At 42.0% G+C, this 27,538-nt stretch overlaps 1 protein-coding gene across 1 annotated transcript in view; it reads right to left on the reverse strand.

Moving 5' to 3' along the window:
- Positions 1-26,121, reverse strand: part of LOC119410388 (vacuolar protein sorting-associated protein 13B) — a 35,831-nt gene extending 9,710 nt beyond the window's left edge. Inside the window, exons 1-14 of the mRNA XM_037677300.1 lie at positions 26,096-26,121; positions 23,315-23,398; positions 22,987-23,162; positions 20,163-20,333; positions 13,630-13,837; positions 11,364-11,552; positions 9,153-9,299; positions 7,843-8,123; positions 5,964-6,091; positions 5,679-5,875; positions 4,684-4,802; positions 1,565-2,012; positions 814-963; positions 341-569 (exon numbers count right to left, since the gene is read on the reverse strand). Of these exons, the coding sequence (XP_037533228.1) occupies positions 341-569; positions 814-963; positions 1,565-2,012; positions 4,684-4,802; positions 5,679-5,875; positions 5,964-6,091; positions 7,843-8,123; positions 9,153-9,299; positions 11,364-11,552; positions 13,630-13,837; positions 20,163-20,333; positions 22,987-23,162; positions 23,315-23,329 (2,458 nt within the window). The 5' untranslated portion in view covers positions 23,330-23,398; positions 26,096-26,121. The remainder of the gene's footprint in view (positions 1-340; positions 570-813; positions 964-1,564; positions 2,013-4,683; positions 4,803-5,678; positions 5,876-5,963; positions 6,092-7,842; positions 8,124-9,152; positions 9,300-11,363; positions 11,553-13,629; positions 13,838-20,162; positions 20,334-22,986; positions 23,163-23,314; positions 23,399-26,095) is intronic.
- Positions 26,122-27,538: the final 1,417 nt, after the last annotated feature.

A 27,538-nucleotide genomic window follows, 5' to 3' on the forward strand; every position in this document is an offset into this window, starting at 1 on the left:
TCCGGGTGCTCCGGTTTCCTCCCACAGACCAAAAACATGCATGTTAGGTTGATTAGTAACTCTAAATTGTCCCTAGGTGTGAATGAGAGTGTGAATGGTTGTTTATCTCGTTTGTCTCTATGTGGTCCTGTGATGGACTGGAGACCTGTCCAGGGTGTCCCCGCCCCTCGCACAGTGATTGCTGGACATGGGCACCGGCGACCCCCATGACCCAAAATGGAATAAGCGGGTAAAGATAATGGATGGATGGATATCCTAAGTGTTGATCCAACATGTGCAGAGAGGTGTGGAGGATGCAGCAGCAGGAGGAGCTGAACACCTCCCTCCTCCTTCAACCCACCTGCTCTAAAAAGGGCTCCGGCAGCGTAGTGCATGGCCAGGGCATGGACCAGCTGTCGGGCTGTGGTGCAGAGCGGCCCCCTCTCAAACACAGAGAAGGACAGAGGCGTGTGGTCTGAGGCGATGTACAGCTTCAGGGAGGCGTGGATGCTGACCAGCAGGTTGACTGGCTGAATGACCAGCTTCTGCAGACGCACAGGCTGGACCAACGCCTGCACGGACTGCAGCACCTAAATGATATCACACAAGTCATTTATTATTCATTTAAAAACATTAATGTCTTGTTTTATCCCAGGTCTCTGCAGCAAGGACAAATAAATAACTCTCATACGAACATGGACTCAGACAGGTTGTTGGCCATAACGAGGCCAAACGCTGCTTCCAACATGTCTGGCACAAGTTCACCTCTAATAAAACAGATGATGAAAATCAACAAAGAAAGCAGGCTGAATACAGATGTTCTGAGTGCTGCACCTGTTCAGGGAGGACTGGACTTGCTCCAGGCTCTCTGCCCCTCTGCGACTCCACAGACCTGCTGGGGATGTACGAGTCGAACAGCGTCTTGATGTAGTAAACAAACGTGTCCTCCAGGTAGACTCTGGCAGGCTGGAGCTGGAAGATCACCTTAAAGGAAAAAGCACAGGAAGCTGTTCTCAAACATGACACTTCATAACTATTTGGAAATAAACAACAAACAAATAAAGAGGGGTGGACAGAAACATTATCCAGACCCTTGATTGTTGGAACAGCTGCTAAAATTATTTTCTGTTCTTACCAGCAAAACCTACATTTATTCATACACTAACATAAGACTGTGCTGGAACAACTGTAAAAGGAAATACTCTTATAGCAACATCAGAACATTAAAATGACAAAAAAAATGATCAAATAGAAAAAAGTACGTACTTTGAAAAAATGTGGACATTAAAGGCATGTTCTAACATTTGAAAGAGCTGATCGTCATTAGCACTGTTTTATATGATTAAACAGTGTTACTCGTTTTAATGTCTTTTCATGTCTCACACTTTTTCATTCTAATTTGAATTTTGCTTTAATTTATTTTTATAGTTATCTTTCTGCTCTACACTCCTGTTTTGATGTGGTTTGACATTGTTTTATTTTACTGTCACATGTAATTCAATTGTGGAACAGGGCTATATGGTGCAGGTCATGGACGCTAAAGTGTCCCAACAGGAAAGGAAGGAGCAGACAAACAGAATGTAACCTCCTCCACAGTGCATCCGTCTGCAGCGAGCACCATCTTCAGCTGCAGAAAACACGACTTCTTGAACTCTTCCAACGTCTCAGGGGACTCGGTGGGATTGGCGTCCCTGCTCCACAGAGCTCCAGGCTCAGTTCCCCCTCTCTGATCTTGGCACAGCAGGACGGGAAAGTGGAAACTCGCCCGGTTGTACAACTGGTTGTCCACCTGAAGACTGGAGGCGTACACCTCGACCAGAGACGAGTCACACACCAGAGCGGAGACAGAAGCGGCCATGGCAGAATCAGCTGCCAGCTCCGGGGGGAGGGGACTGGGTGCAGGACCGAGGCTGAGCAGCAGCTTTGTTAACGTGAGTCTCAGCAGCTCCACGGGCCCAGTGGGACTCGTGATGTCATCACTTAACATCACACTGGCCTGGCTCAGGAGGATTTTAAAAGACAGCTTGGAGGACCTGCAAACAAAACATGAAAGTTCAGTGTGAGCAGCAGATCTGTACACAGAGTGTTTCACACATGAAAATACAGCCACAGTTAACGATGTTAAATTGGCCCTTTTTCTGTACAAGCAAACATTTTCAGCTTATACACCATACACTACTTCCAACAAGTCATGTGTGTGATGACTGATTATTTATAGAGAATAATACGAGACCAAACTCATTCATGCTTGGCTGATGTTTTATAAATCTCCTAACAGAACATTAATAAAAATCATTGTCTGAGCTCATTTGTTTACTTTTACCTAACCAGCCATTATATTAATATCCTGTTTAGCCAAAGTGACACAGCAGCGATGTGTTGATGTAATGGAATAAAACTGTAACAACGTTCTACCGTACAGCTGTGGCCAACGTTCGGAGAATGACACAAGGATCGGTTCCCACAAAGTCTGCAGCTTCAGTGCTTTTACATCGTTTTGCTTGATGTTTCTACTGAAGTATAATTACAAGCACTGCACAAGTTTCAAAGGCTTTTATTGATGATTACATGAAGTTTAAACAAAGAGTCAATATTTGCTGTACTGGTGTTCATTTTCAAAACCTGTGCAGTTCACCCTGGCATGCTGTCACTTCACTCCTGGGTCAAATCCTAAGTGATGACGGCTCATTCCACCTCATCAATCCTCGGAGTTTGTGAGAGTAACTGGGCTTTTTTTTTGGTCCACCGACCTCTTGAGGCTCAACCACAAAGTGTCACCGGGCTTAAGGTCTGGAGAGTTTACTAACCCCATAATATGATGTTTTGTTCCAACAGTAATTATGACTTTATCTTTATGCACTGTGCTCCAGCATGCAGGAAAAGGCATCGTCACTGAGCTGTTGTTGGCTGGACGGCAGAAGTTGTTCCAGAAGATGTTTGGGTTCCATTTCTTCTTCATGACTGTGCTCTTAGGTACAACTGAACGAGAAGTGCTGTATTTTTTGCCTTATAAGTTGCAGTTTTTTGCATAATATGCATGCCCTGTGACTTATATGCAGAAGCAACAAAGTTGTGGATTTTTCCCATATTTACAAACCAATTTTTGGCAGAGATACGACCGTTTTCATTCATTCTGACTGAAATATTGAACACTATCATTTTCAGCCGCTAGATGGCACTCAAGTAGTTTGTATGCCATTGTATCATGTAATAGGTAAAAGTGGCTATTAATGACACAATTGGTTTGCCACAGACTGACAACGTCTGCCTGGAGCAACCATCAAATCAACTTCGCTTCGCTGCACCGCCCTGGTGAAATGCAGCTAATTTGACCGTCAAAGTGCATTTATTATGTAAAAGTTCGACTGAGACACACCTTTGATATAATTTCAAGCAAACAAATAATCATTTTTAAGTGCTAATCTTGTTAAATTATTGTTAAAGTCCTCCCGTGCACACTCCCGCGGCCGCCATTTGGCAGCCAATCGATTTTTGGCACAACACCGGCCCACATTTCCGGGTTGTCAGCGGTGACATAATAGATGCAACGCATACGACGAAATGACATATTTCTGGATTTTTCCACTTTATTAGACATATTTGGACTGATGCAACTTATAGGGCGGTGCGACGTGTACGAGGGAAAATACGGTAAACTCACTCAAGGACGGTTCCAGAATGGTTTGCTGTTGGTACGACACAGGATTAATGGAGGCGATCACATTTTCTTCTCAGGACAGTCTTTCCTCATGCCCCAATAAATATATAGATTTGGAAATTATTAGAGAAAAAGACCCCCCAGTTCTCAGCAGTCCAATTACTGGACATTATGCAGAATGTAAGTGTGTCCCTGACATTTTTCTTAGAGATGAGGCTTCTTTGCTCCACTCAAGGACACCAAGTCATCCTCCAAGTCTTCATCCCACTGTGTGTACAGATGCACTCACTTCCTCCTGAGCACACTCAGCACCCTGATCCTGCAGCTGAATCGACTTTAGAGACAGTCCTGGCATTTGTTGGACTTTCATGGGCACCCCGAGGCCCACTTCACAACAACTGAACCTCTCTCCTTGAAGTTCTTTATGATCTGATAAATGGTAGATTTAGGTGCAATCTTACTAGCAGCAATATCTTTGTCTCTGAAGCCCCTTTTATGCGATGAAATGCTGACTGCACACAGTTTCTTGCATGAAAGCAAGGTTACCAGAGGAAGCAAAAACATTATTTCAAGCCCTGCCCCACTTTTAAAGCATCAGTCTGATATTATAACTCAGCCAGCATGACATGAGAGATGTGCAGCCTTGTCCTCATCAACTCTCATCTCTGTCAGGGGCTTCTGTAGCTGAAATGCTGATTTTTTAAAGAGAATTAAGTTCATTTTTGTGGCCAAGAAGGGCTTTGTATATAATTACATTTCATTTGATCTCTTTAAAACATTCTGGTGTAATATGCAAACTACAAAAACTGGGCCAGCAAACTTTCACAATATTTGTGTTAAAAATAAACATCTTGACTGCAGATGAAGGTTTTAACTATCTCCTGTGATGAAAATGATGCCTATTTCTTATTTTGTAGAGTAATGAGTAAAAACATTGACGGCAGCATTTTTCATCTAGCGAGCTGATTTGCAATAAAAGGCCTTGAGTTAATGGTTCATGAGTGAAATATGTAAGAGAACCTAGTGGAAGTACTGGCTGTACGTACCTGCTCTGTTGGTTGAGGACAGTGTCCACGCTGCCTTCTGGTGCCAAAGACAGAACCAGGGTGCCTCTCTCACAAGACACGTCTACGTACATGCAGCCAAAGCCAGGCACGAACACCACCTGATCAGAGACAACACACATATTAATAAAGACACTCTCTGACTGGAATCTGGCAGCGTAAATAATATTTGAGACTTCAAATGTTCAACGTCAGAGCTCAGCTCACTGCTCTGTGTCTCACTTTAACCTTCACCACCCCGAGTTTCTAGACTTTAGAAACTCGTGATGAAAGGAAGCAGATCACCGCTGAACGCCTCTCTGAGCAGTCATAACACGTTTGACCTTTGACCTTCCACCCCTTAGCGCACAGGTCAGACCCAGACCTCACAGTAACCAGAGATACACAGCCTCTGTGTCAACTCTGACTCACAGCGGCTTAGACACAACACCACACACACTGCTCCGTTATGTTTTACTTACCCCACCATCCACACCGACCGGACCACAAACGCTTACTAAACTCCACAAAACACACACACACACACACATAAGACCAACTAATATGTTGTTTTTATTTAACAGGTGGGGCAGCCCCACAAACCTGAGTTATTGGCACAAACCAAATTTGTTTGTGTCTAAATTTAAAGCTTAGTTTTGGAAAATAAAATGGAAGTTAACGAGGTTGCTAGTGATGATGCGTCTGGTTGTTATTAGTCAGCTAATTCAAAACACTAACTGTGCCACAGAAGCAGAGCGATCTCTGGCTCCATCTAGCTGATACAGCAGTTGCGGCGTCCAAAGCCCCTGAACATGTATTAATAGCATTACAGACCATCTATAAGAAACTTCCTGAAAATGTGTGTGTTAAAGAAAGCAAGGGGAGATGAGATTTGTTAAGGAATAAGCACCAACATGTTTTAAAGAACACAACGAAGTGAATTGTTTTTGATGTATTTTGTGTTTTGGGGCCTTTGAGCACCTTGTGTTCATGGATACCTGAGTGCCGGGGCAGTTGATGTCTATGGGGTTCGTCCAGTCGGTGGAGCTGTGGTCTGAAGTGGTTTTCAGCTGCAGGGTTGGCAGAACCTCTTTCTGCCTGCACTCAGGGAAAGTGGAGGAGTGGTAGTAGAGCTCATGGTGCAGCGAACAGTTAGCAGGCAGAGGACGACAGTACACGGCAGTCCTTGGAGTCTCTACAATGTGAAATAAAAAGAGTACAGCTGAAACATTCTTAGAAAATACAAAAACCCAGTGGTCAGCACAAAGGTAACTGTTCTCTACCTTTTACAGTCTCCTTGAGGAGCAGGGGGATAGGACACTTGTTGTGGATCAGCATGCGTGGACAGGGGTCCTCATTAAAGATAATGTATGTCACTCCAAGGTGCTCCTGATACGTCAGCACTACAGCTCTGCAAACAGAAACAGCAGGAACCAACCCATTACTTCACCTTCCACACACCGTACAGGACATGACTTCTGCTGACCACACAGCTCACACACCTGTCTTCATATAAAGACTAACCTGGAGCGTTGATCCCCAACAAGAATCCACTGTTATTCATCTCGGCCAACACATAACTCACCAGCTTTTATACATTTTGTCAAAGCTTGTTTTTTTTATAACAAAACTCAACAGTTTCCCATTACGGGAGAAGAATCAAATCTCTGGAACTGCACATGACATCAGGTTGGTCTACGTATCAAAGTGTAGCTTAAAGGTCAACAACCTAAAAATGTGTTTTAATTGATTTTGATCAAATATGACTGGATTCCTGGGTAGACGTCAATATAAACTAAATAAAATATCTGTTTCTCACTAAAAATGTAGCACATTTAATAACTTTCTTTTTTTGTGTCTGCTCTCTTCTTCAGGGTTCAACACAGTGAGAGAACCTGAACAAGGATTTGATAATTGTTTTTACACCAGATGTCCTTCCTGACTCAACCACTGACCACCGGGCCTCTGTGTGGAGCAGAGGGTTACATCTAGGGTGATCGAGGGAACAGATGGGGGGTTAAGGGCTTTGCTCAAGGCCATCTACCAGAGACATTTACCTCACAGAGCTCATTTGTAACTCACCACATCAAATCAGGAATCAAGTCATATTTGGTCAAAATCAATTAAAACACATTTTTAGATTCTTGACCTTTAAGCTACACTTTGATACGTAGGCCAACCTGATATCATCACGAGAGGTTCCAGACACATCACTCGGTTTGTCTTCCAAACACTGAGCTACCACAGCCCTCTGTGTGGAGTGCAGGGCTGCATCTAGTGCGCCTGACATTAAGGGCCTTGCTACCAGGACCAGTTTGAGGCAAATCAAGGTGGAGGCAGAGGTGATGTTTTCCACCCACATTTTGATGTTTTGTTACAGTTAGGAGGGGAATTTGAACCAGCAACCTTCTGACCACATGCTCACTTCTCCAACCTCTGCATCATTACTCCCCCATTTTAATTAGCTCATTATCAACCAGTTTATACTCTGTTTTCTCTGATTTCCAGTCAGAAAAAGACCTCAGTGATCAACTTTAGCTTTACTGGTGTTCTGCTGAGCTGGACCGAACCAAAGCTCAAGATGAGGGTTGTAGAATGTAGTGATGATTATATGATGTATATATTTTAGTTTGTAATGAAGAACGTCAAACACAATCCATAAACACCACTGTACATGCTTTTGTTTTATTGAGTGAAAATATGTTTTTAGGCCACAGTTTGGGCTATAAAAGCACAAGTTTGAACTTCTGCTTTAAATAAATAAAGGATGAGCTGCTCCAACGATAAGGTGCCTATGTCTAATATGACTGTGAGACGACGCACTGAATGAGAAAAGCTCTGCATCGGTGAAACATCTGCATGTTCTGTGTTTTATCAATTAAAAATGAATATACAAAAAATTTAAAAGACAAAAACGTGTGTTTGAGTCCACATATAAAAGATTTATGAAACTGACAACATGGGAGCAGTAAAAATACAGTCAGATCACAACATAAGAGAAGCCAGGAGACTGACGGTGGAAATGTTGAGACCATTCCTCTGCTTCATCTGCAGGATTTAACAAAGTGAATCCTTGCTTAAAAACCAGAGCCAGCCAGTTTGATGCCCTGCTTTAAATGGACTGTCAGAGCCAGCAAACCATAAATGCTCTGCCTCACCCACCTGCTGCTCAGTTCACCCCCTGAGTCCTGATCCTTGGGGATGGACACGCTCTGCCTGGGGAAGTCTGGTCGCACCGGAGTGGGGAGGCTCCACGCCGCACTTCCAACTCCAGCATCAGGCCTTAAGCTGAGAAGCATGTGTTTTAGTGGCAATGGGAACTCCACCTTCTCCTGGACACCAGCTTGGAGGAGGTCCCAGTATGGCACGGCGCATGGCTTGGCTGGAGACAGCTCATCGGAAGGAGGGAAGGTGAACACAGTGCTCTCAGGTATTTCACAAGCCTGATAATAATAATAATACAAAAAAATATAGGATAAGAGACAAAATGAGATAAAGGGAATACACAAAAAATAAATGCACAACTAATGAAAAAAAAAAAAAAACATATACAAAGTTAAGATGGAAAAGCAGAAAAAAGGCACAATGGAGAAGAGGAAACCAAAGAGGGGACCAAAACGACATCAGAAAAGGGAACACGAGATGGGACATCAGGACCATACAGAAGACAGAGCCAAGGAGTAGGAAAGATGCAAGCAATTATAACTAAAGATACATTGTAAAACCACAATGTTATTTTACTTTATTCCCTCTCCCACTGAGCTTAGTGTTAAATTGGTAGCAGAAAAGTCCTGCTGCGCTGATTTAGCAGCTAGCAAGCAGTAAGTCTTGAAGACTTCAGGGATTATGCACTAAACATGATGAATAGAGCAGCTAGAAAAGCATTCCTTGCCTTGTTTGTGGTCTGTGTTTTTGTTAAGCCCATTGCCCAATCTTTAGTTTTTTTAAGCCTTTTTTAAGTTTTTCAGTCAATTAGAGACAACTGGAGAGCTCTGCCATCATTCTATAAGGAGATCTGAAGGACTGTTAAATGACATCACAACATTGTTGCTCTCTTTGGGGACAGGCAGCAGATGAAAGCAAGAGAGGAAACCTGCATCCAATTCTGGGTGTTTGTCTAATGTCCCTATGAAGTGCCATAGCCACATGGTGAGAGCGGAGCAGGGAGGGGGCTCTGGGGGAACATGATCTGATGGAAAACGGCTTGCAACATCCCCGTGATGAGGAGGGGTGTGTGTGTGTGTGCGTGTGTGTGTGTGAGGGAGAGCGAGGTGGACGAGTACATTTGACGTGCAAAAGGGAACATGCTGCATGTGTAATGTTTAAGCTGGTGTGCACTCAGAGACTTTGAAGGTGTTATAATGTAAAAAATATCACAGTTTAGTGTGAGACTTCACATGTTCCTACTTCAAACTTGTGCCTTTCACTGTTAAAACACTCTTTTTGTGCATGCATGGTGTACTGTACTCGACCTGCTCATCGCCCCCCAGAGCTCGGTCCGTCAGCAGAGGCCTGCAGTGGACGCTGTAACGAGTGTTGTTCACTACAAGAGTTCTGTCCTCGATCTGTAGGATCTGGACGCCGTGTCTCACCATGGAGGACACACAAAACTGGCACAGCTGCACAGAAACACAAAAACAGACACAATCATTATTACGACTTCTAATTTATTATCACCTGCCGCTGAAAGGCAAATGGTAGCTATTATTGTTTTTGCCTTTTACCAAAGTATCACAGCCAACTGGATGAATTTTAATGAAACCTGCAAAAAGTAATCATGGCTGGACATCCACACCTACAACTGATCAGCTTTTGGAGTCAACATCATTCAAGATGGCTGCCACAAGCAGCTGTCTCTAAAAAAACACAAGTATGATGTTAACTCTGAATGTTACAAACATTGAGCTACAATTTGATGTAGCCGAGACTGATCCATATTAAATATTCTAAGATTGAACATCTTTGTTATGCATTTTGGAGTTAACTCCTTCTGTCTGTTCACAAAACACCTCATGAATCATGACACACTCAACTTTGAAGATGCTCATGCACAATGAATTAACATTCACCTATTTTAAACAAAATATTCTAAAAAGGTTTAACAACTACTAAGCTAAACTTTGATGTGGTAGTAGCTGATCATCATAAATATCCCATCCTTTGAGCATGACAGCTCATCATATTGCTGAAGACTGTGCAGAAAGTTAAAGTTTGACCAAAACAGCTACAACTTTTACACTTGTACATAATTTTTTAACAAGATTTCAGTTTAAAACTCTGGCATGAAAAGAAGCAGGAAATATTAATTCCTTTAAGGAATGCTAGGACTCTCCTTGTAGTACATTTTTGAATATTTTACTGGAGAAAGTAGTTAAAAAACTCTAAAACAGCAGAAACACTATGTACTGTAGCTTTCGCTGTATAAGTCAGTTTTTTTGCATAAATTAGCATGTCTGCGACTTATACAGTGACGCAATGTATTTATGTTTTTCCCCATATTTATAACCCAATTTTTGGCTGAGATCTGACAATTTCATTCATTCTGACAGAAAAAAATGAACACTACCATTTTCAGCCACTAGAGGGCCCTCAGCGTATATGGCAAGCCAAGTGTCTCACTAATAGGAAAAAGTGGCTATTAATGAGACACTTGGCTTGCCATACAAGGCAACCTTCGCCTCGCTCCATAACTCCTGGAGCAAACGTCAAATCAGCTGCATTTGACCGGGCCGCCCTGGTGAAATGCAGCTGAATTTACCGTTAAAGTGCATTTATTAAGGAAAAGTTCAACTGAGACACACCTTTACTATAATGTTGAGCAAACAAAATTGATTGTAGGTGGTTATCTTGTTAAACTTTGAAAAAAAATGCACAGCGAGTCGCCCTCTGCACGCTCCTGCTTCCGCATATCGGCTTTTGAAATGCAGCTGATTTGACCGTCAAAGTGCATTTATTAAGGAAAAGTTAGACTGAGACACTCCTTTGCTATAATTTCGAGCAAACAAACAATTGTTTTTAAGTTTTAATCTTTTTAAATTCTTGTTAAAGACCTCCCGTGCACGCTCCCGCAGATGCCATTGTGTGGGGAGTGGTGGCGCAGAGGTTAGAGAGGTGGGCTTGTGATCCGAAGATCGCCGGTTCACGCCCCGGCCCCGACAACATCAAAATTGTGGGTGGGGTAGGTGAAACACACACACTTGCCCCCACCCTCATTCGCCCCACTCTGGGCCCATGAGCAAGGCCCTTAACCCCCACCATGTGCTCCCTAAAACAGGTCTCTCTTAAAAATGAGTTCTCGTGGCTCAATGAGACTAACCTGGATAAATAAAGGCTAAATGAAAAAAAAATAAAAAAATTTGGCAGCCAATCTATTTTTGGCACAACACCGGCCCACATTTCCAGGTTGTCAGTGGTGACACAATAGATGCAACGTGTACAGCGAAGCAATGTATTTATGGATGTTTCCACTTTATTAGACATATTTGGACTGATGCAACTTATACGGTGGCAAGTACGATAACTCGGTAAATACACCAATTATCCTAATATATAATTTAACCACAAAATACATGTGCATATAAGCTGAAGCTTCTCTGGATGATCCAATAAACTACTTGACCATCCCAGCTTGAAGTAAAGCTGTTTATATTTCCTGACATTCAGAGAGAGGAGGTTTTCACCACCTTCTGTTTTCCAGGGAAGGCTCCCAAAGTAACGTCCACCTCCACGTGTCCCTCCTCATCCAGAGTGACCACCACTGCGTTTGAGCCCTCCTTCCATCGAGGAGAGGTCAGGTCATGGACTAGTTTCAGTGCAGCGGACTTGTGGACAGTGTTGGTGTGGGCCCAGTAGATACCAATCTGGAAGGCTTCCTAAAGTGTGCAGGAGAGAAAGAGAAAGGGATGTTAAAAGAAAAGAGCTGTGAGTCAGTCACTGACAACTTTTACTAAAACTCACAGTAACAGAAACAGCTGTGGCTCCCAACAACTCATCTCATCTCAGTGTTGCTGAACGGCACTTCAAACAGCACTGGCAGCAGCATGACCTCTATTTTAGCTCCCTCTTCTACAATTTCTTTAGTGAAATGTCCAGCAGATGCCTTGGAGACATAGTGCATGTTCATTTATTTTTCAATCTGCCACATGAGTTTCTACTGAGACGGTCTTCTCTCTATTTGTAGGGACACGATAAATAACGCAGCACTATGGAAACAAAGCTGCATTTGTTTCTTTATCACAAGCTTTTAAGTATTAACAACTTTTTTATTTTGTTCCTTTGTGCTGAAGCTTATTAGTGATTGCTCTTTGATATGCTGCCTTACCGCTTAGCTCTGGGTTACCAACAAAAAAAAGAAGTCTCTGCATGTGTTTGTTATGTTCCACAGGGGAAAAACACATCTGCAGTCAACTTCTACTGATCTTGGAAGAAGACAGAAGACATGGCTGCAGTGTTGTGGGACAGAGCTTGGCTGCAGACGTAGGCAGGGAATATTGTTGTCATGCAGCTCTGCTGGATGATCTCAGGTTTGTGCCTATTAGTCAAGACTGAGATGAGAAAAGGGCTGGATTCATAAAGATGGCTGTGATGTCATGAAAAGACATCTAGGTCATAATGTAACGTCAAAGTACATCTTTAGTAAAACAGTAAAGATATTTGGCAAGCGTACGGTGGTTTAATGACTTTCAGGAAAGCAATTAGTTCTCTGTCCAAGTTCAGACGCATGCTATTTAATCTTAGTTTGCAGTATATTAAGCTGTTTTAGAAAACAGAAACTGTTGTGGGGTATATCTTATTCAATTCAACTCATATAAATTTTAATTCATGGCCTGGAAAGTCGTACTAAAATTGAAAAACAGTTGCTTCACATAATCAATAGTACTGGAGGAAAAGTCACAAATCTAGAAAAAAAAAAAGAAATAGAAATGAAAATCTAGAGCAGTGGTTTTCAACACTGGGCTCAGGGGTGACAGTGACTAAACCACACATGGGGTCCTCAAATCTGCAGAAATCAAGTAAAAGCACAATGATTGGTAAAAGCACAGTTTCATCTAAACTGTTACTAACAATAAATACAGTACTCATAAATTATTAAATAAAATAGTATTTTACATGTTGACTGTGTTATGTTTAATATGATTAACAAAGCTTGTACAACTAAACAGGCTGTATTTATATAGTTACATGTTCTCTTAACAGAACACTCTCAGACTGCAGGTTTACTTGTGGTTCCTAGAGTTTCCGAAAGTAGAATGGGAGGAAGATCTTTCAGTTATCAGGCTCCTCTCTTGTGGAACCAACTTCCAGTTTCTGTCTGTGAGGCTGACACATTGTCCAGTTTTAAGACTTTCCTTTTTGCTAAATCCTATAGTTACGATTGGCTTGGTTTCCTGAGCTGCCCCTTAGTTATACTGCTATAGGCTTCTTCCTATAGAAAGTTCATCTGGACCTGTCATTCTGTGTTTGTTTCTCCTTCCTGTCCTCTCAATCCCAGCCGGTCGAAGCAGATGTCCGCTCATCGTGAGCCTGGTTCTACTGGAGGTTTCTTCCTGTTAATAATGAGTTTTTTCTTTTCACTGTCTCCTTTGTTTGCCCAGGATGGGAGACTAAGACAAAATGAAGATTTAACACAATCTGAGGTCTTCTTTGGATGGATAACTTTTACTAACTGGCTTTTATAATGTATGTGAATGTTTCTGTCCAGTGCCCTGAGGCGACTTCTGTTATGACTTGGTGCTAAAGAAATAAACTGAACTGAATTTAGGACCATAACCCTGCCATTGTCATTAGAGGGTCAGAAGCTGAAAAGTTTGGGAACCTATGGGCTCGAGAACATAAATATTTCTCTCAGAAGTGTTTGGACATAAAACTGAAAATACTTTGACCTCAACAGCTTTGATTTTGATGACTTTTAAACAGCCCTCCAACAGGATACAGAATATGACACCTGACCTTGAAGTTGGGCGGCACAACGACTTTGCCAGCTGGTATTTGCAGAATGATTTTTTCTCCTTCGAAAAGCCAGAGGTCCCACTGAGAGTTGTTGGTCAGGAGAGCCCAGGGCAGGAGCTCCACCAGCAGCGTGTTCAGACCAGACTTCCAGCGGGACAGCTTCACCTGCATAGGACTGTCCCACTGGGCAAGAGACTCCAGCCCTGACCTGTGTGAGCAGAAGAAACTTTTACTAGAATCACTCCAGCAGCATCTGAGCATACAAACAGAAGCATTCAGAGATATAAAGTACCGGTAATACATAGAAATCAATTCTGAAGCACACCGATACTGCTAAGATGACAAAATACAAAAGCTTTTCTCTATAATGTCCAAGAATAATTTGGGACTTTTATGAAGATACATGATGCATGATTTGTTGTATAAACTCTATAAGACGTCTAAAAGGAACCTAAATCTAAACAAATATTAAAGCTGCTGCCTGAGGTTGAGAAAGTTGAGCAGACAGAACCAGCACTCACTGTGAGAGTTATCTTCTGAGCTAATGTGAACGCAGTAGATGGATGCTCCATGCAGAAACACGTTTGTCTACAGTGTCCACTATAAATCAGAAGATTATTCCTGCAGTGAGTGCTGCTTCTGGCCTGCCTGGTCGTCACATGAGGATTTTATTCTAGTTTTGAAGGGAAAATCCTGATACAGTGGAAGTCAGCGAGAGAAAACTTTAAGTCCTATAGCAGTGAGAGAAACAAGTTCATTTAAAGTTTGAATGATATTTCTACTGCAAGGGTGTCAAACTCTGCTACTAAAGGGCCCAAAGACCACTTCTGAGACTCCACTGTCTTGAAACACAGCAGTGAAGGCTACTTATGGGACAGAGCTGGTTGGCAGGTCGTAGACTGAGGAAGCCCTCTGGATGGGGGACGAAACATTTCTCACCTAAAGAAACTAGTCCAGATGACATGATTTAACCTTTTTTGTTGGTCTCATTTTATGTTCACTGTTGCCCGTTCCTCATCAGAAATCAAAGATTACTGAAAAATTCAACCTTTCAACCTTGTTTTCACTTTAATTTGACTAAACTGTAAAGCAGTATGGTCAGCTCTTGTTGTTTTTACATGCTATATAAGTTCAATGAGTATAAGTTTGAACTAAATCTCTCAACTTTTTAAGCAAAATGAGAAAAGAAAAAAAAACATTTAAATTATCTTGGTGGGCCAGATAAGATGTTGAAAAGCCCCCCCCCCCCCCCCCCCCATCCTGTGGAGTACTGCTAACAAAACTTGCAGTACATTATTGCTCATCGAGCCACACGTACATGGCGAGTCAAGTAGACGTGATCGGAGCAATCAGACAAGCTGAACAACTTTCTACTACAGTGGTTCTGGTTCTTATTTAGGCCACTGTGGTAAGCCTACTGGTACACAGAGCCCAGACTCTAAACTGTGAACATACAACAATCATAATGTTTACAGAAAGACAATTATTATTATTAGCAGCAATTATTGTCTGGCCAGCTAAGTCATACAAGTAGAACATTTGACCAAATTGGAAGTGTGTCTTTTAAAATCTGTTTACAGTAGTCCCTCGTTTATCGCGGGTGTTAGTTTCCAGGACCCCCTGTGATAAGTGAAAAACCACAAAGTAGGGACAGTAGAACAAGAGAAGAGAAGTGCAGCAGGTCATCAAAGGGTTAACCCTTCATGCATCAGCAGCACGGAGCGGAATGTACTTCTTGATCAATTACACTTCATCAACTGAACATAGAAGTTCTAAAATAATTAAAAATAACTTAACACTCTTATATTTTGTGATTATGATTTTACGATGTGACACACTTTGAATTTTAAGTTGGAAAACAAAAGTCGACCGGTGCAGCTGGACAGCAATGGGTTAACCCTTCACAAAGCCGATGCAGCACGGAGGAGAAATGGACATTTTTAGGATTTAAACTTTAACTATAGAAATTGCATTTCCTGCAAAAATGCAGTGTGCATTCTTATTGCTGAATACATTGCTCTAAAACAGCTGAAATTAGCTAAAAACATGCTGAAATGTAGCTGAAATGGAAGAACAAGTTTAAGTTATCAGAAGAAGCAGAAAAAACATATTTGCTGAAAAATTAGGAAATTAGATAAAGAAAAGCTGAAATGAGTAAGAAATGGCTGAAAAAGAGCAGAAACGGCTGAAAGAAGCTTAAGTTACCAGAAGAAAGTGGAGAGAGCACAACTGTGTCCAATTAGGCTGAAAGACGCAGAAATGTTTCTATAAAAGTAGAAATTCTCTTGAAAAAACAGAAATTTACAAAAATAAATTTAAAACAAATACATTTTAAATAAACCATCCATGCAGCGTGGATTGTTTTTTTTTTAATATTACAGTATTCAATTTTTTATTTACACAGAAGGAGGGAGATTGGGAGGTGATGTGTGTGATTGCAGCGGAGAAGTGGGCGTGGCCGAGAGTGGAGATCATGACACGTTGCAGGAGGGAGCTTCTCCCTGCACCTGTGGTCTGCACACAGGTGCAGCAGGTGCTAAATCATTAAAGAATATATGTTAAATAAACAATCCATGCAGCTCGTGCAGCTCATCCATTAATCAGACAATTGTGTGTCATGTCCAATCTTACTTAGAAAAACCGTGAAAGAGCGAGTCTGCAAAAGTCGAACTGCGAAGCAGCGAGGGACTACTGTATTTAATTTAGCAGTGAGGCTTGTAAGACATTTAACAGAATACATGCAAGCATAAAATAAAATAAAAAATAATTAGAACGTGTTGAACATAAACAATTTTTACACTGACAGACCATTAACACGCTGACAGCAGTCACAAAGACTAAACAAACGCAAAGAAAGAAATGACCTGTCAACAAGTTATGCAACACAAACATATTCAGAGAACAGTTGACAAGACGTCTGGGATCACACACTGGCATGTTGAGACTCCGACAAACAGACAAACAGACAAAAACACACAATCATTTTTCCACCGATTCACTGACACAGCAGTCGTTAAAGCACCCGTGGTCTCATGAGCCCCAAACAGAGCTGGATGCCAGAGCAGAGCCAAACAAACATTTTTCCCACATTTTCTCTGAAGTTCAAAGTCATTAAATACAAACCAGTTTTCCCTTTCCCACAAGGCCACCTGGACCTGGCTCAAGCTACCAACCTGCCAACTCAAACTCGTCACACACCCCAAAGACTCTGCTGTGACACGGGACCAAAACTGGGAACAGCTTCTCTTTACCATTTACTGGTGTTTATGTTAGTGTGTGTGGTTGAAAAAAGGCGGTTGACCTCAAAGCTGAGGACAGCAAAGTGCAGGGATCATAAATCATATTACACAGCTCACAAGAAGGTAATTGAAAGAAATGTGCTCAACTGCTTCTGTCAAAACCCACCAACTGTGGAGGTTCAGGGTTTTGAACGTGTTGAGCAGCTGGTTGCTCACTGTTCCCCGACTCCAACCGCTACAAGATGTTTGTTTAAAGATTGTGGAGGTGTCTTGCTGCCATTAGAAATCCAATCAATAGAGAAAATAACATTTAGCACTTTCAACTTCCCTTTCCCCTTTAAGAGACGACTGTCACACACTCACTGAAGCAAACTCTGCGTTGGTTTCATTGCAGACAACAAGGAGTCCAAACAACAAACACGATCAGTGTTACCACCATGAAAGACACATATTGATCCAACAAAGTTAAGTCAGGTCCTCTGGACGGTTTCTTTTTGTTGAAACGTTTCGCCTTTCATCCCAAAGTTCATCAGTCTGAGGAGCCACAACAAACTCAGTCTTATAAATAAGACTGAGGCAAAGGGGCTGACATTTCAACAAAAAGAAACCGTCCAGAGGAACCGACTAAACTTTGTTGGATTGTTCTACCTGGATTATTGAGCATGAATCAGGATGTACAAATTGATCTGTGGCTTTTTTTTCCAAGTTTTCCAAGTGTGTTTAGAGATGGCTCACACAACTCACTTCTACGTGTATATATAGTTTTAATAATTTTCCAGAAGGACCTCGAGAGGTACAGAATCCTTGCATTGAAACAAACCACTACTTTCTGAGATGTAGAATGCACTTTAACTTTAACCTGACAAGAGAACCCCAAACCATGAAATCAGAAAACCTCCTGAAGACAGGAAAAGTCAGACAGTGTATGATATTAAAAGGTGAGCAATGTACATCAAGCATTTGTATGAAACACAATGTTATGTGTATGCAACTATGTTGCAAATATGTTGGGGGAACAGTGTGTAAAAAGAGTGCAGGATTTCAGGCGACCACAGGCCGACATGTGGCTCACATGTCCAGTAGACCCACAGGGACTCTGCTGCTCGGCGCCTGAAGAGAAACGTGTGGTTGGCTCTTCTGCTTCCATCAAGATGTGATCGGTTTGTATCAAAAGATCTGCTGGTAAAGATTCTCAGTCATCCAGGCCATGATGAATTCAAAAAGCGTTCAATACAAAAACAACTGGACTTTATTTGTAACAGAAGATGTTTCGCTCCTCATTCAAGGAGTTGAATTCTTTGAATTGAGGAAAGGAATTGAGAAAGCTCCTTGGATGAGGAGCGAAACGTCTTCTGTTACAAATAAAGTCCAGTTGTTTTTGTATTGAACGCTTTTTGAATGTATCAAAAGATGATTCCCAGAGTGACATTTGAAGACAGTTTTGCATCAAAGGTCTATGAAGTTGTACATGCATACTCACCCTTACACCACAAAAGCTATGTTTACATGCACAAAATTCTTTGACCGGACTGAAATGTTTTCAGATTAAATAATTCAAATGTATTGTTTACATGGGCACAATCTGTTCATGACGAGCGTTTACACGCAGCGGAAGTACTGACAATGCGCAGAGTGGTAAACTCTCCTAAAAAACCCACAGAAGAAGTAGTTCTACTTCCGGTTTACTTCCTGGATGAACGTAAACAAACTGGAGCACCCAAAATGGACCCGCGACAGGTTTTAATGACGGTGGAGACGTTACTGCGCTCCCTGTCTGAGCTACAGGTGATACAGATCATTTTGAGCTCTATCAAAGTTTCTAGTGGAAATGTTGTGTCGCTCATTGACCAGTGTTGCTTCCCCGACATGCTGATATTATTAGCATTACCCAGGAGGAGATGACATAGGTTGCACATATGCAGTCAGGTCAGTTGTTCACGATCAGAAAAAAATGATCACATTAAGTGTTTACATGTGCACCGTTTGGGTTATGAATCAAAGTAAACCAAATGTTTCATTCCGATTACAAATTCTTTCGGATCGCGCTGAATAAACAAAAGAAAATCCGAATGGGGTGTTTACTTGACGCATTTTTATTCCGAATGGCCGTCTAATCCGATTACTTATGTCCATGGAAACACAGCTATAGACACATGCGAGCAGAACACACACACAGCTGAATCTGTAGAACTCAGCTGAACTGTGTGTTGTGTGTAAAAAGACTGCAACAGAATGAGAGTTTTGTCTGCAGGTGAGATTGGTGCAAATGTCTGATGCATGGCTCTGCATTGGGTTACAAGTTAACTCTTTTATTATGTGGCCAAACAATAAACAACTTCCAGTTTACTGGTTGTAAATAGGATGGTACGGTGGCGCAGTTGGTAGAGCCGTTGCCTCTCAGCGAGAAGGTCTCCAGTTCAAATCCCGGCACGGGATCTTTCTGGGTGGAGTTTGCATGTTCTCTCCGTGCATGCGTGGGTTTTCTCCGGGTACTCCGGTTTCCTCCCACAGACCAAAAACATGCATGTTAGACTGATTGGTAACTCTAAATTGTCTCTAGGTGTGAGTGAGAGAGTGAATGTTTGTTTGTCTCGTTTGTCTCTATGTGTCCCTGTGATGGACTGGAGACCTGTCCAGGGTGTCCCCCGCCTCTTGCAGTGATAGTTGGACATGGGTACCAGTAACAGCTGCAATCCGAAAAGGACGAAGCGGGTAAAGATAATGGATGGATGTAAATAGTTCTTTGAACGTTTTTAGTCTGGAGAAAGAGTTTACCTTCATGAACTGTTATGAACACGCCACAGTCAGTTTTATGGTCATTTATAGGAAATACTGTGGGTACTTACAAACACAAAACACGGCAGAAAGACTTACACTTCTGGCAGGGATTTCACAATATTTTTGTTCAAACATAAGCAGATGGAAAAGTTTGGAAGGTTATAATTGTTTGAAGATGATGTGCTTTGGAAATGTGTCTGCTCAAAACATATTGATATGTTAATAATGGCTTGAGCAAAAGGACCCACTTCCAAAGTGGACAGCTGTAATCTTAAAACAACCTCAGTGTTCAAACTTTGCTAAAAGTTCATGCAAATTATTCTTTGTGTCACTCAATTTTCCATTACATGGTAATATATTAACTTTTCATTACTTTTACACAGAATCCCACTTCAAAAAAAAGCCAAACTGTCTATTTTATCATACTTGGATATACATTGTATTTCCAGTATTGCTACAAAGTTGTTTTCTTCTGAAAATGAATCTGCCAAGTCTAAAAAGTGGTGCTTAAATTACCTGTCAGCATCTCTGGTGATATAAGGCCATGGTGGCTCAGCGGTGGTCTTTGGACTGTAGAAATCAGCCAGGATCTGCTCTGGGTTGTCCTCATTACCCGTCTTATTCATGATTTGCTTGATTAGACTGGTGGAGATGGGAACAGCACAGTGCGATGCATCTTCATCCTCCCTGAGGGGAAACGGCAAAGGCTCAGAATCATTACAGATCCTTGAAACACAGTCTGAGTGGAACAGTGGATTTGTTTGTCTAAACATGTGCCATCTCTGTTTCCCAATCAAGAAGGCACTTGGATCTGGTGATTTCACTTGATCTTCTTCTCTCTGGTAAAAGCTGTGATAAGTCACCGTTCATAATGAAAACCATGGAGCCACTCGTAGTCAATTACTGTTGCATTCGTTTTTTAAATTGTACAAGTCTGGCATGTTTACTTGCATCATGCCAGGAACAATTCAACTATATGTGCTTTTATTTCACTAAAAAAAATAACAAGACATCCATTGACAGCAGCTAACAGTTTCCATTGTTCTCTTTTCAGTAAAATAAAGTGACCCCTGCTAAACTCTACTTCTACCCTGAAACCACGGAGCGGGTTGAATCTGTCTTTTGTTAGCAATCTTTATTTGTGACATGCAGTCTTGCCTTGCACACACTAATTCAAAAAGATCACAGAAAGAGCTAAATGGGAGTAAATAATCCTATTGGATAACCTCAGCTCCAGTCGTTGGTCAATTACAGCTTTGCAACAAGACTTAAAAAAAAAAAAAAGAACTAAATCCAAACAGTGTAAAAGCATCTAGTATTTCTCTGGGCACCATCCAGTTCTACTTGGCTAAAGCAGCACACCCCCATAACCTGGAGCAGCAGTTTGTTAATAGAGCCCATTGTGCTATAAAGGGAACACGGGGGATGTAGTGTATAGATGTGGGGCAAGACAGAGGAGAGGGACAAGGTGTTGACAGGAAGCTTTTCATCCACAGCAGTCCCTGAGGGGGGAACTGGAAGGGCTTCTGATTATAACCCTCTGCTTCCTAACGTGGTGGCCAGGAGAACACAACAGATCTGGTTAAGACCTGTCGGTGTCTGTTGGATCGCAAACCGCAGCTCTTCTCTCTACCTCGTTTATTAAAGTTAAAAACGTTGCGTAATTACAGGAAGGAAAGATGAGCTGTTGACCAACGAACATCCAAGACAGACTCTATCCCAGAGGTCTGTGGTTGTCTGCAGGGGCTCTCTGTGCATTTGTGTATGCTTACAGTTGTGGCTTGTAGTGTGTGCATGTGTGTGAGGATGGAGAAGAATGAGCAATGGGGTGTGTGTGTGTGTGTGTGCGCGACAACAAAGCCTAAAATCTAAGTCTACGCGGTTTGAAGCGGTGTAGACGGGGGGACAGAGTGTAAATACAAGGAGCAGTGTGGTTGAAGTCTAGAAAGACAAGACCCTTAGTTGTTTCGGAGCTTGTTTTTCTGCATGCATGAGAAGGATTTCTCTAAAACAACAGTGGCCAAATACATTCCCAGTCACTGAATGGTCACTGTGGTTCCTTTCTTGTTGCTGGAATCAAAACAAACTTTGTCACCAGATATCTAAATACAGCAGTTACAAAAAGAAGTCCCACCAAAATAGTAACAAGCAGACTCTGTTCTGCTTATCGTGTCATCACTAGTTTGTCCTGAAGGAGTGATCCTTTTAAAGCATCTGCATAAAATAATAAGCATACTGATGAACAAATAAATGAAGTTCAAGCACCACAATCTATCCAGTGTAACCACTGAGGAGTCTCATATGCAAACAATCATATAACTGACAAGACATTTTGCACAAAGGGTTTCCCTTTTACGTTGTTAAAAAGGCATTAAAGATGAAAGCTGCACACATTGCTTTCATGAGAAAATGCAATATGGTATAATATAATGTAAATTTGGCAATTCCAATATATGACAGCTGCTCTTCAATGTGATCACCAGTGGCCTCCAAAGTGAAAAACATAAGAAGCTGACAAATGAGACCGGAGCACAGCAGTGATGTATGTGACAGACTGCGGCTGTCAATGTCACACTTATACTATCACTTAGCTAACCAGCACAATGACAGACAACGACCACACAGATACAGGACTTATGCTCATCCACACACACACTGACACACATCCACAGCTGCTCTCTGTTATGGCCTGTATCTAAATGAGGTGTAATTATGGTCCAAGCTGACATGCTGGAGTTAGAGCGGTGTCCCAGCTGCAGCATAGCTTACTGCTCCCCTGAAATGTGCACGATTCCCCTGGATCACGTCTTCATTAATGGCTCACAGAAACCAAAACGTGCAGCGAGGGGGATCTTAGAAAGTGTCTCTTTTTGCTGAACATAAGCCCACAACGAACCCAACAGAAAGACCGGAGCAGCTGTTCTCCTGCAGATGTATGAGCTAGTTGCTGATGATTCAATACAAAACTGAACAGAAGAAAAAGATTAAATCTGCTCGTCAGGAACAAGGTACCGAGGACGGAAAGAAGAGAGGAAGCTGCCAATTTACAAGAACTGTATCATCTGACATGTAGCTTCGTGGATGTAAACATGTTTCATACTTTAAGATTTGAATATTTTATATATTGTGAGGATTACTGGTATAAGTAGACAGCCCATTTCATGACAGCAAAAGAGATTTGCTCCGTGAGTTTTGTGCTTTGAATTCAAGAGATCCTTCCTGCCCACAGCCATCAGCATCTAGAACAACTCTTTAATGACACCAGGATGATGAGCTACATCATTTAATTTCCCTCTGGGATTAATAAAGTATTTTTGAAGTGAAAACTGTTTTTAGTTACCTGGCCTGAAAAGTGAGGTGATGTGTGAGGTCAGCCTCGGTATTTAAAAGGGGCTCCTGGTGGCCCTGTCCCTGTATGAGCTGGCTTTCCCTCAGTCCTAGACTCCTTTTTTCTATATTGACGATTAGTGAGTCTGGCAAGTGGCTCCGCATGACGAACAGTGGACTGAACACCACCTGAAACAGAAACAGTTTAATGCAGAGCGACAAACACTCACTTTGTAAATACAAACCAAAAAGAACAAATATTAATTGTGATGATAAATATTTCAGATGTTAGTTCGACGGTCATTGTTCGTCCAGTGTGTGTGCTGCTGAGCGGTACCCACCACTCGTTGCTGCATGTGAGACTCGGGTTCGATAGTGATGAGAGAACACCACACATAAAGCAAAGAGCCGCTGGAACAGGCCACCTGAAACAGAAGAAACATGTTGTTCTCAATCAGTCCTTATCCAAACTACAACAGAACTACCGTTCCAGCGACAAATTAAAACCATTACAAACACTGAAGTACAAATTCCTCTAATATGTGTTTTGGCAACTATGATGCATTTGGACATTTGAAGGATTTGATGCCGCAGCTGTCTGAATGCTTTTAGTCTTCATCTGTATAACAATATTTTGTCCTGAAAAATCATTGTTTCTTGGATTCTTTCAGCAGTAAAACTTTGAGCCTCCCTAATGCAACATTATGGTCGGGGCAACTGAGAACTATTGGTGCCAAGATAATGGGGCATTACAGGCAGTAAAATCATAGCAAGATTTAAAAGCTGAGAAATATGCCCACCGAAGGCTGAGCACTGTTAATATGTCACTGCTGTTTGTCCCATTTAGCCCTCACTCCTCATTAAAGGCCTGGCATGCCAAAACACATAACAAGTAGTGCAGTTTATGACAGACAAGGGACTTCATTTACTGCGAGGGACAGCAGAATGGAGCGGGGAGAGTTGGCATTCAGACCTAATATACAGGCCCTTGCAAAACAGCCTGGGATGAAGGGAAGTAACACTGGCAAATATTCACTGTATAGGCCTGAACTAGTAAAAACCCTTTCAAAAAAAGGTCACGGTAACCTCCTGTGTTTTGTCGGAAGGAAAGACGCTATTTGAATCAGGAGTTTATGGGAGGGAAGGTGAGATAAGAAAGAGGGGTTTCTTCAGATGGATTACCGATACAGAAAAGCAGCAGACAGATAAAAAATGACAGTGATTAACAAGGAGGGAGTGAGAAGGAAGGACAGGTGGAGGAGCTCGATGCGGCAGGATGAAGTCAAAAAGCAACAGGAGTGGACAATAAAAAGATAGATGAGCAGATCAGAGCGTGGGCGAGAGAGTAAAAGAAAGGGAGGAAAGAAGAAAGTGAAACGACAGGAAACAAGACAGAGACAGAGAGATCTAAGGAAGCAGCTACTAGTCCAGGCCTCTTTCTCTGAGAGAGCCAACCCTCCACATGTGCAATGAGAAGCTAATCTTAACAAGAGATAACAGCAGACACCGGAGTGGAGTCAGACATGATCAAACCCACATTTGTAAGCTGGAATAGAAGGAGGACTGGCTTTAAATATAAGATTAATAAAGAAATGAGAGTACAAAGAAAAACCAAACGAGAAAAAGTAAAGAACAGGAAGAGCTGAGGTAGAGGTGGCACTAATCCAGCGGTGTGAAAGTGCCTTCAAAGCCTTTCCCTGTGCCCACATATCAGCCAGTGTTTCCTGTCTGTGTTTAGTGTTGTTATGAGAAAGCATAAACTGTATTTTCTACCTCTCAACGTGGTCAGGTTATGGGTTGGAGGGCCTTTTGTAAGCCTATCTGAGGGGAAGATCTCAATCTGTTTTCTAAAAGTGAGCAGCAGTATGGAAGCTCAGCAACTTTGGCCACCCAGAAGAAGAGGATCCGGTCACGGTTGGTGGTCCAGTCACCAGCTCCAAACATGTGTAGTAATAGAAAGCTAGAGCTGGTGTGAGCTATGTTTGCATCTTTTCCTGCCTGGCTGCCCCATTTATCAGCTTGGAGGTGGACACTTCCGTGTACAATGGATCTGCTACAGTCCACACGCATGCACTCGTCATCCTTCAGTATATACTTTTTGTTTGATATCTCACATCTCATCAAAAATACAATTTAATAAGAGTATCTCACTGGACTGTGGCTAACTGGTGAACAGCATTCGAGAGGGAGTCTCTAGGACGTCTTGAAACGTTCACCGTGGTTCTCAAAGTTCCTCGTGGTACTAAGCAGGTGTGAGCAGAGCTGTCGCTTGAGTTTTAAATATGATCACAAAATTGTGCCATGCATTAGCTCTCACAGATGTAATGGACATCTATCCATGTCAAATGTGCAAGAGATGTATTTGCGCACCTGCACAGGTGTGCTCCTCTGAAAAGAAAAAACGTTCATATATATAAAAAAAAACAAGCCAATAATAAATAATTCTTCTTGAAAAACTGGTAAAAAAAAAAAAAAATTGCTCATCTTCATTACAGAAGTGTAATTCTGCAGATTCAGTTATAAAATGAAGGTGGCTGCCAAGGTGGGTGTGATGTGGGAGGATGTGGAGTTGTGCAAGCTGTGCGCACAAAAGTAAGTCATAATTTTCAAAAACTGACTGAAAAATAAATAAACAGTTATATGGCTCAGAGGAAAACACTTGGAACTCAACGAGACTCAGAAAATTAGCCTGTTTTGCTATTTTGCGTCACCAGCAGCTGAAGCCTGGAGAGATACCGGCTTAACAATGCAAAATGTCCAAATTGGTCTCTACAGATTTTGAATGCTTTTTAGAACATTTTATATTTTTTTATTATTATAAACCTTTATTTAACCAAGCAAATCCCATTGAGATCACAGATCTCTTGCAAGGGAGGCCTGAAGGCAGCCTAACGTGTATTTTTTGGTTTGTGGGAGGAAACCGGAGTACCTGGAGAAAACCCACGCAAGCATGAGCAGAACATGCAAACTCCACACAGAAAGACCGCAGGTCCAACCGGGGATTGAACCCAAAACCTTCTTGCTGTGAGGCAACAATGCTAACCACTGAGCCGCCGAGCTGCCAACAAGATATATAAAACATAATGAAATGCTCACAATCAAATCACGTTGTGATGTTCTACCTGTACGACAGAGCTGCTGCTGCCCTTGTTCCTCCTCTCCAGCTGAACGTCCTGGGACCAGTCTTCATCTCCCTGTGCCCTCACACACAGCTCGGTCATTTCTGCATCCTCCAGGACATAGGAAGGCAGTTTGGCTCCTGCCTCCAGGCAGTCACAGTGCTCTCTGACCACAGTCTGACCGTCGGGCCCGACGTAGTGCTGTACAACCCGCAACTCAATATCTTGAGTCAGGTAGCTGCACATCACCTGTCGGCCACAGATTATTATCTGGAACATCGGAAAGTTGTTGACATTAAATGCATGAGAAAAACCAGCGTGTACACAATATTGTTACAATCCTTACAATCAGCACGTTAACAAACACAAATGTGATCCTGAGCCAGTCAAACCTGAGTCAGCAGGAAGCTTTTAAATGGGACTGACATGGAACTGTGCTAAGAAGTCATTGTTTCAATTACCATCTGTGTGTGTTTATGTCACGCATGTGTGGGTGCATGTTTGTAGACTTGGAAAGACAAGATCTTGTTTCCAAAGAAGGAAATGCTGCGATCAATCCTTTCTTTAAACCTATTTATGGACAGTAATTTAAATATTTACCTCGAAAGTTTGCTGAAACTTGCACATACACCAGAACATTTATATAAGCAGTACTCAACAGCATATACGATTCAAAAATGAAAGTTTTATCATAGAATACCAAGTCATGAAAACAGACAGCAGTGTGTTATAGGAATGCGACTCCATCAAAAGGAAACACAGACTGAGGTAAAGTCATTGAGGCGGGTGTTGAACTCTTCTGTCATAGCAACTGCTGCAGCGCTACGACTTCATGTTGTGAGCTGGGTGTAACCAGTGCAGACCAATGGAAACAAGATTTCATCAAAGTTTGGGACAGATGGAAAAAGGAATCCAAGAGGCAGTGTGTGTTTTGTCTGGAGGATGAGAGGGAGACGTGTGTGACACTTGACACTGTTTATATAACAAACGGTCACTGCTATCAACTGATGGCATCTTCATGTTTGCAGGAATACACCGACTTCTTGCTCTTGTGGAAAAACTTGATTCATTGCTGTCCTTGCAACAGATAGGCATATGGTTTATGATCTGTTTTATGATTTCCTGTGATCTTCTTTGTGGACTGAAGGGACACATTTTACTACTACAAAACAGATGACAAAAATTGTGACAAAAACAGAAAACAGCCCGTTGTTAGCCAAGTAACTACTAAATCACAAGACACAAACAAGGAGGGGGAGTTTAAGAACTGCTAATTCTGACGAGAGCAGGATCTGTGCATAATGCTGTAAACATGGTTTTAATTTTTACTGGAGCTTTTTTCCACAGTGCAGCTTCAAGATCTGCAGAACGTCTAAATTCCAGATTTTTTAACTTTAGCCCGTCATTGATGGCATAAGATGGATTATGTTTTTGTCCTGGTGTGTG

This window comes from Nematolebias whitei, chromosome 5, assembly GCF_014905685.2.
Source record: "Nematolebias whitei isolate Nwh7 chromosome 5, NemWhi1, whole genome shotgun sequence".
NCBI lineage: Eukaryota > Metazoa > Chordata > Actinopteri > Cyprinodontiformes > Rivulidae > Nematolebias > Nematolebias whitei.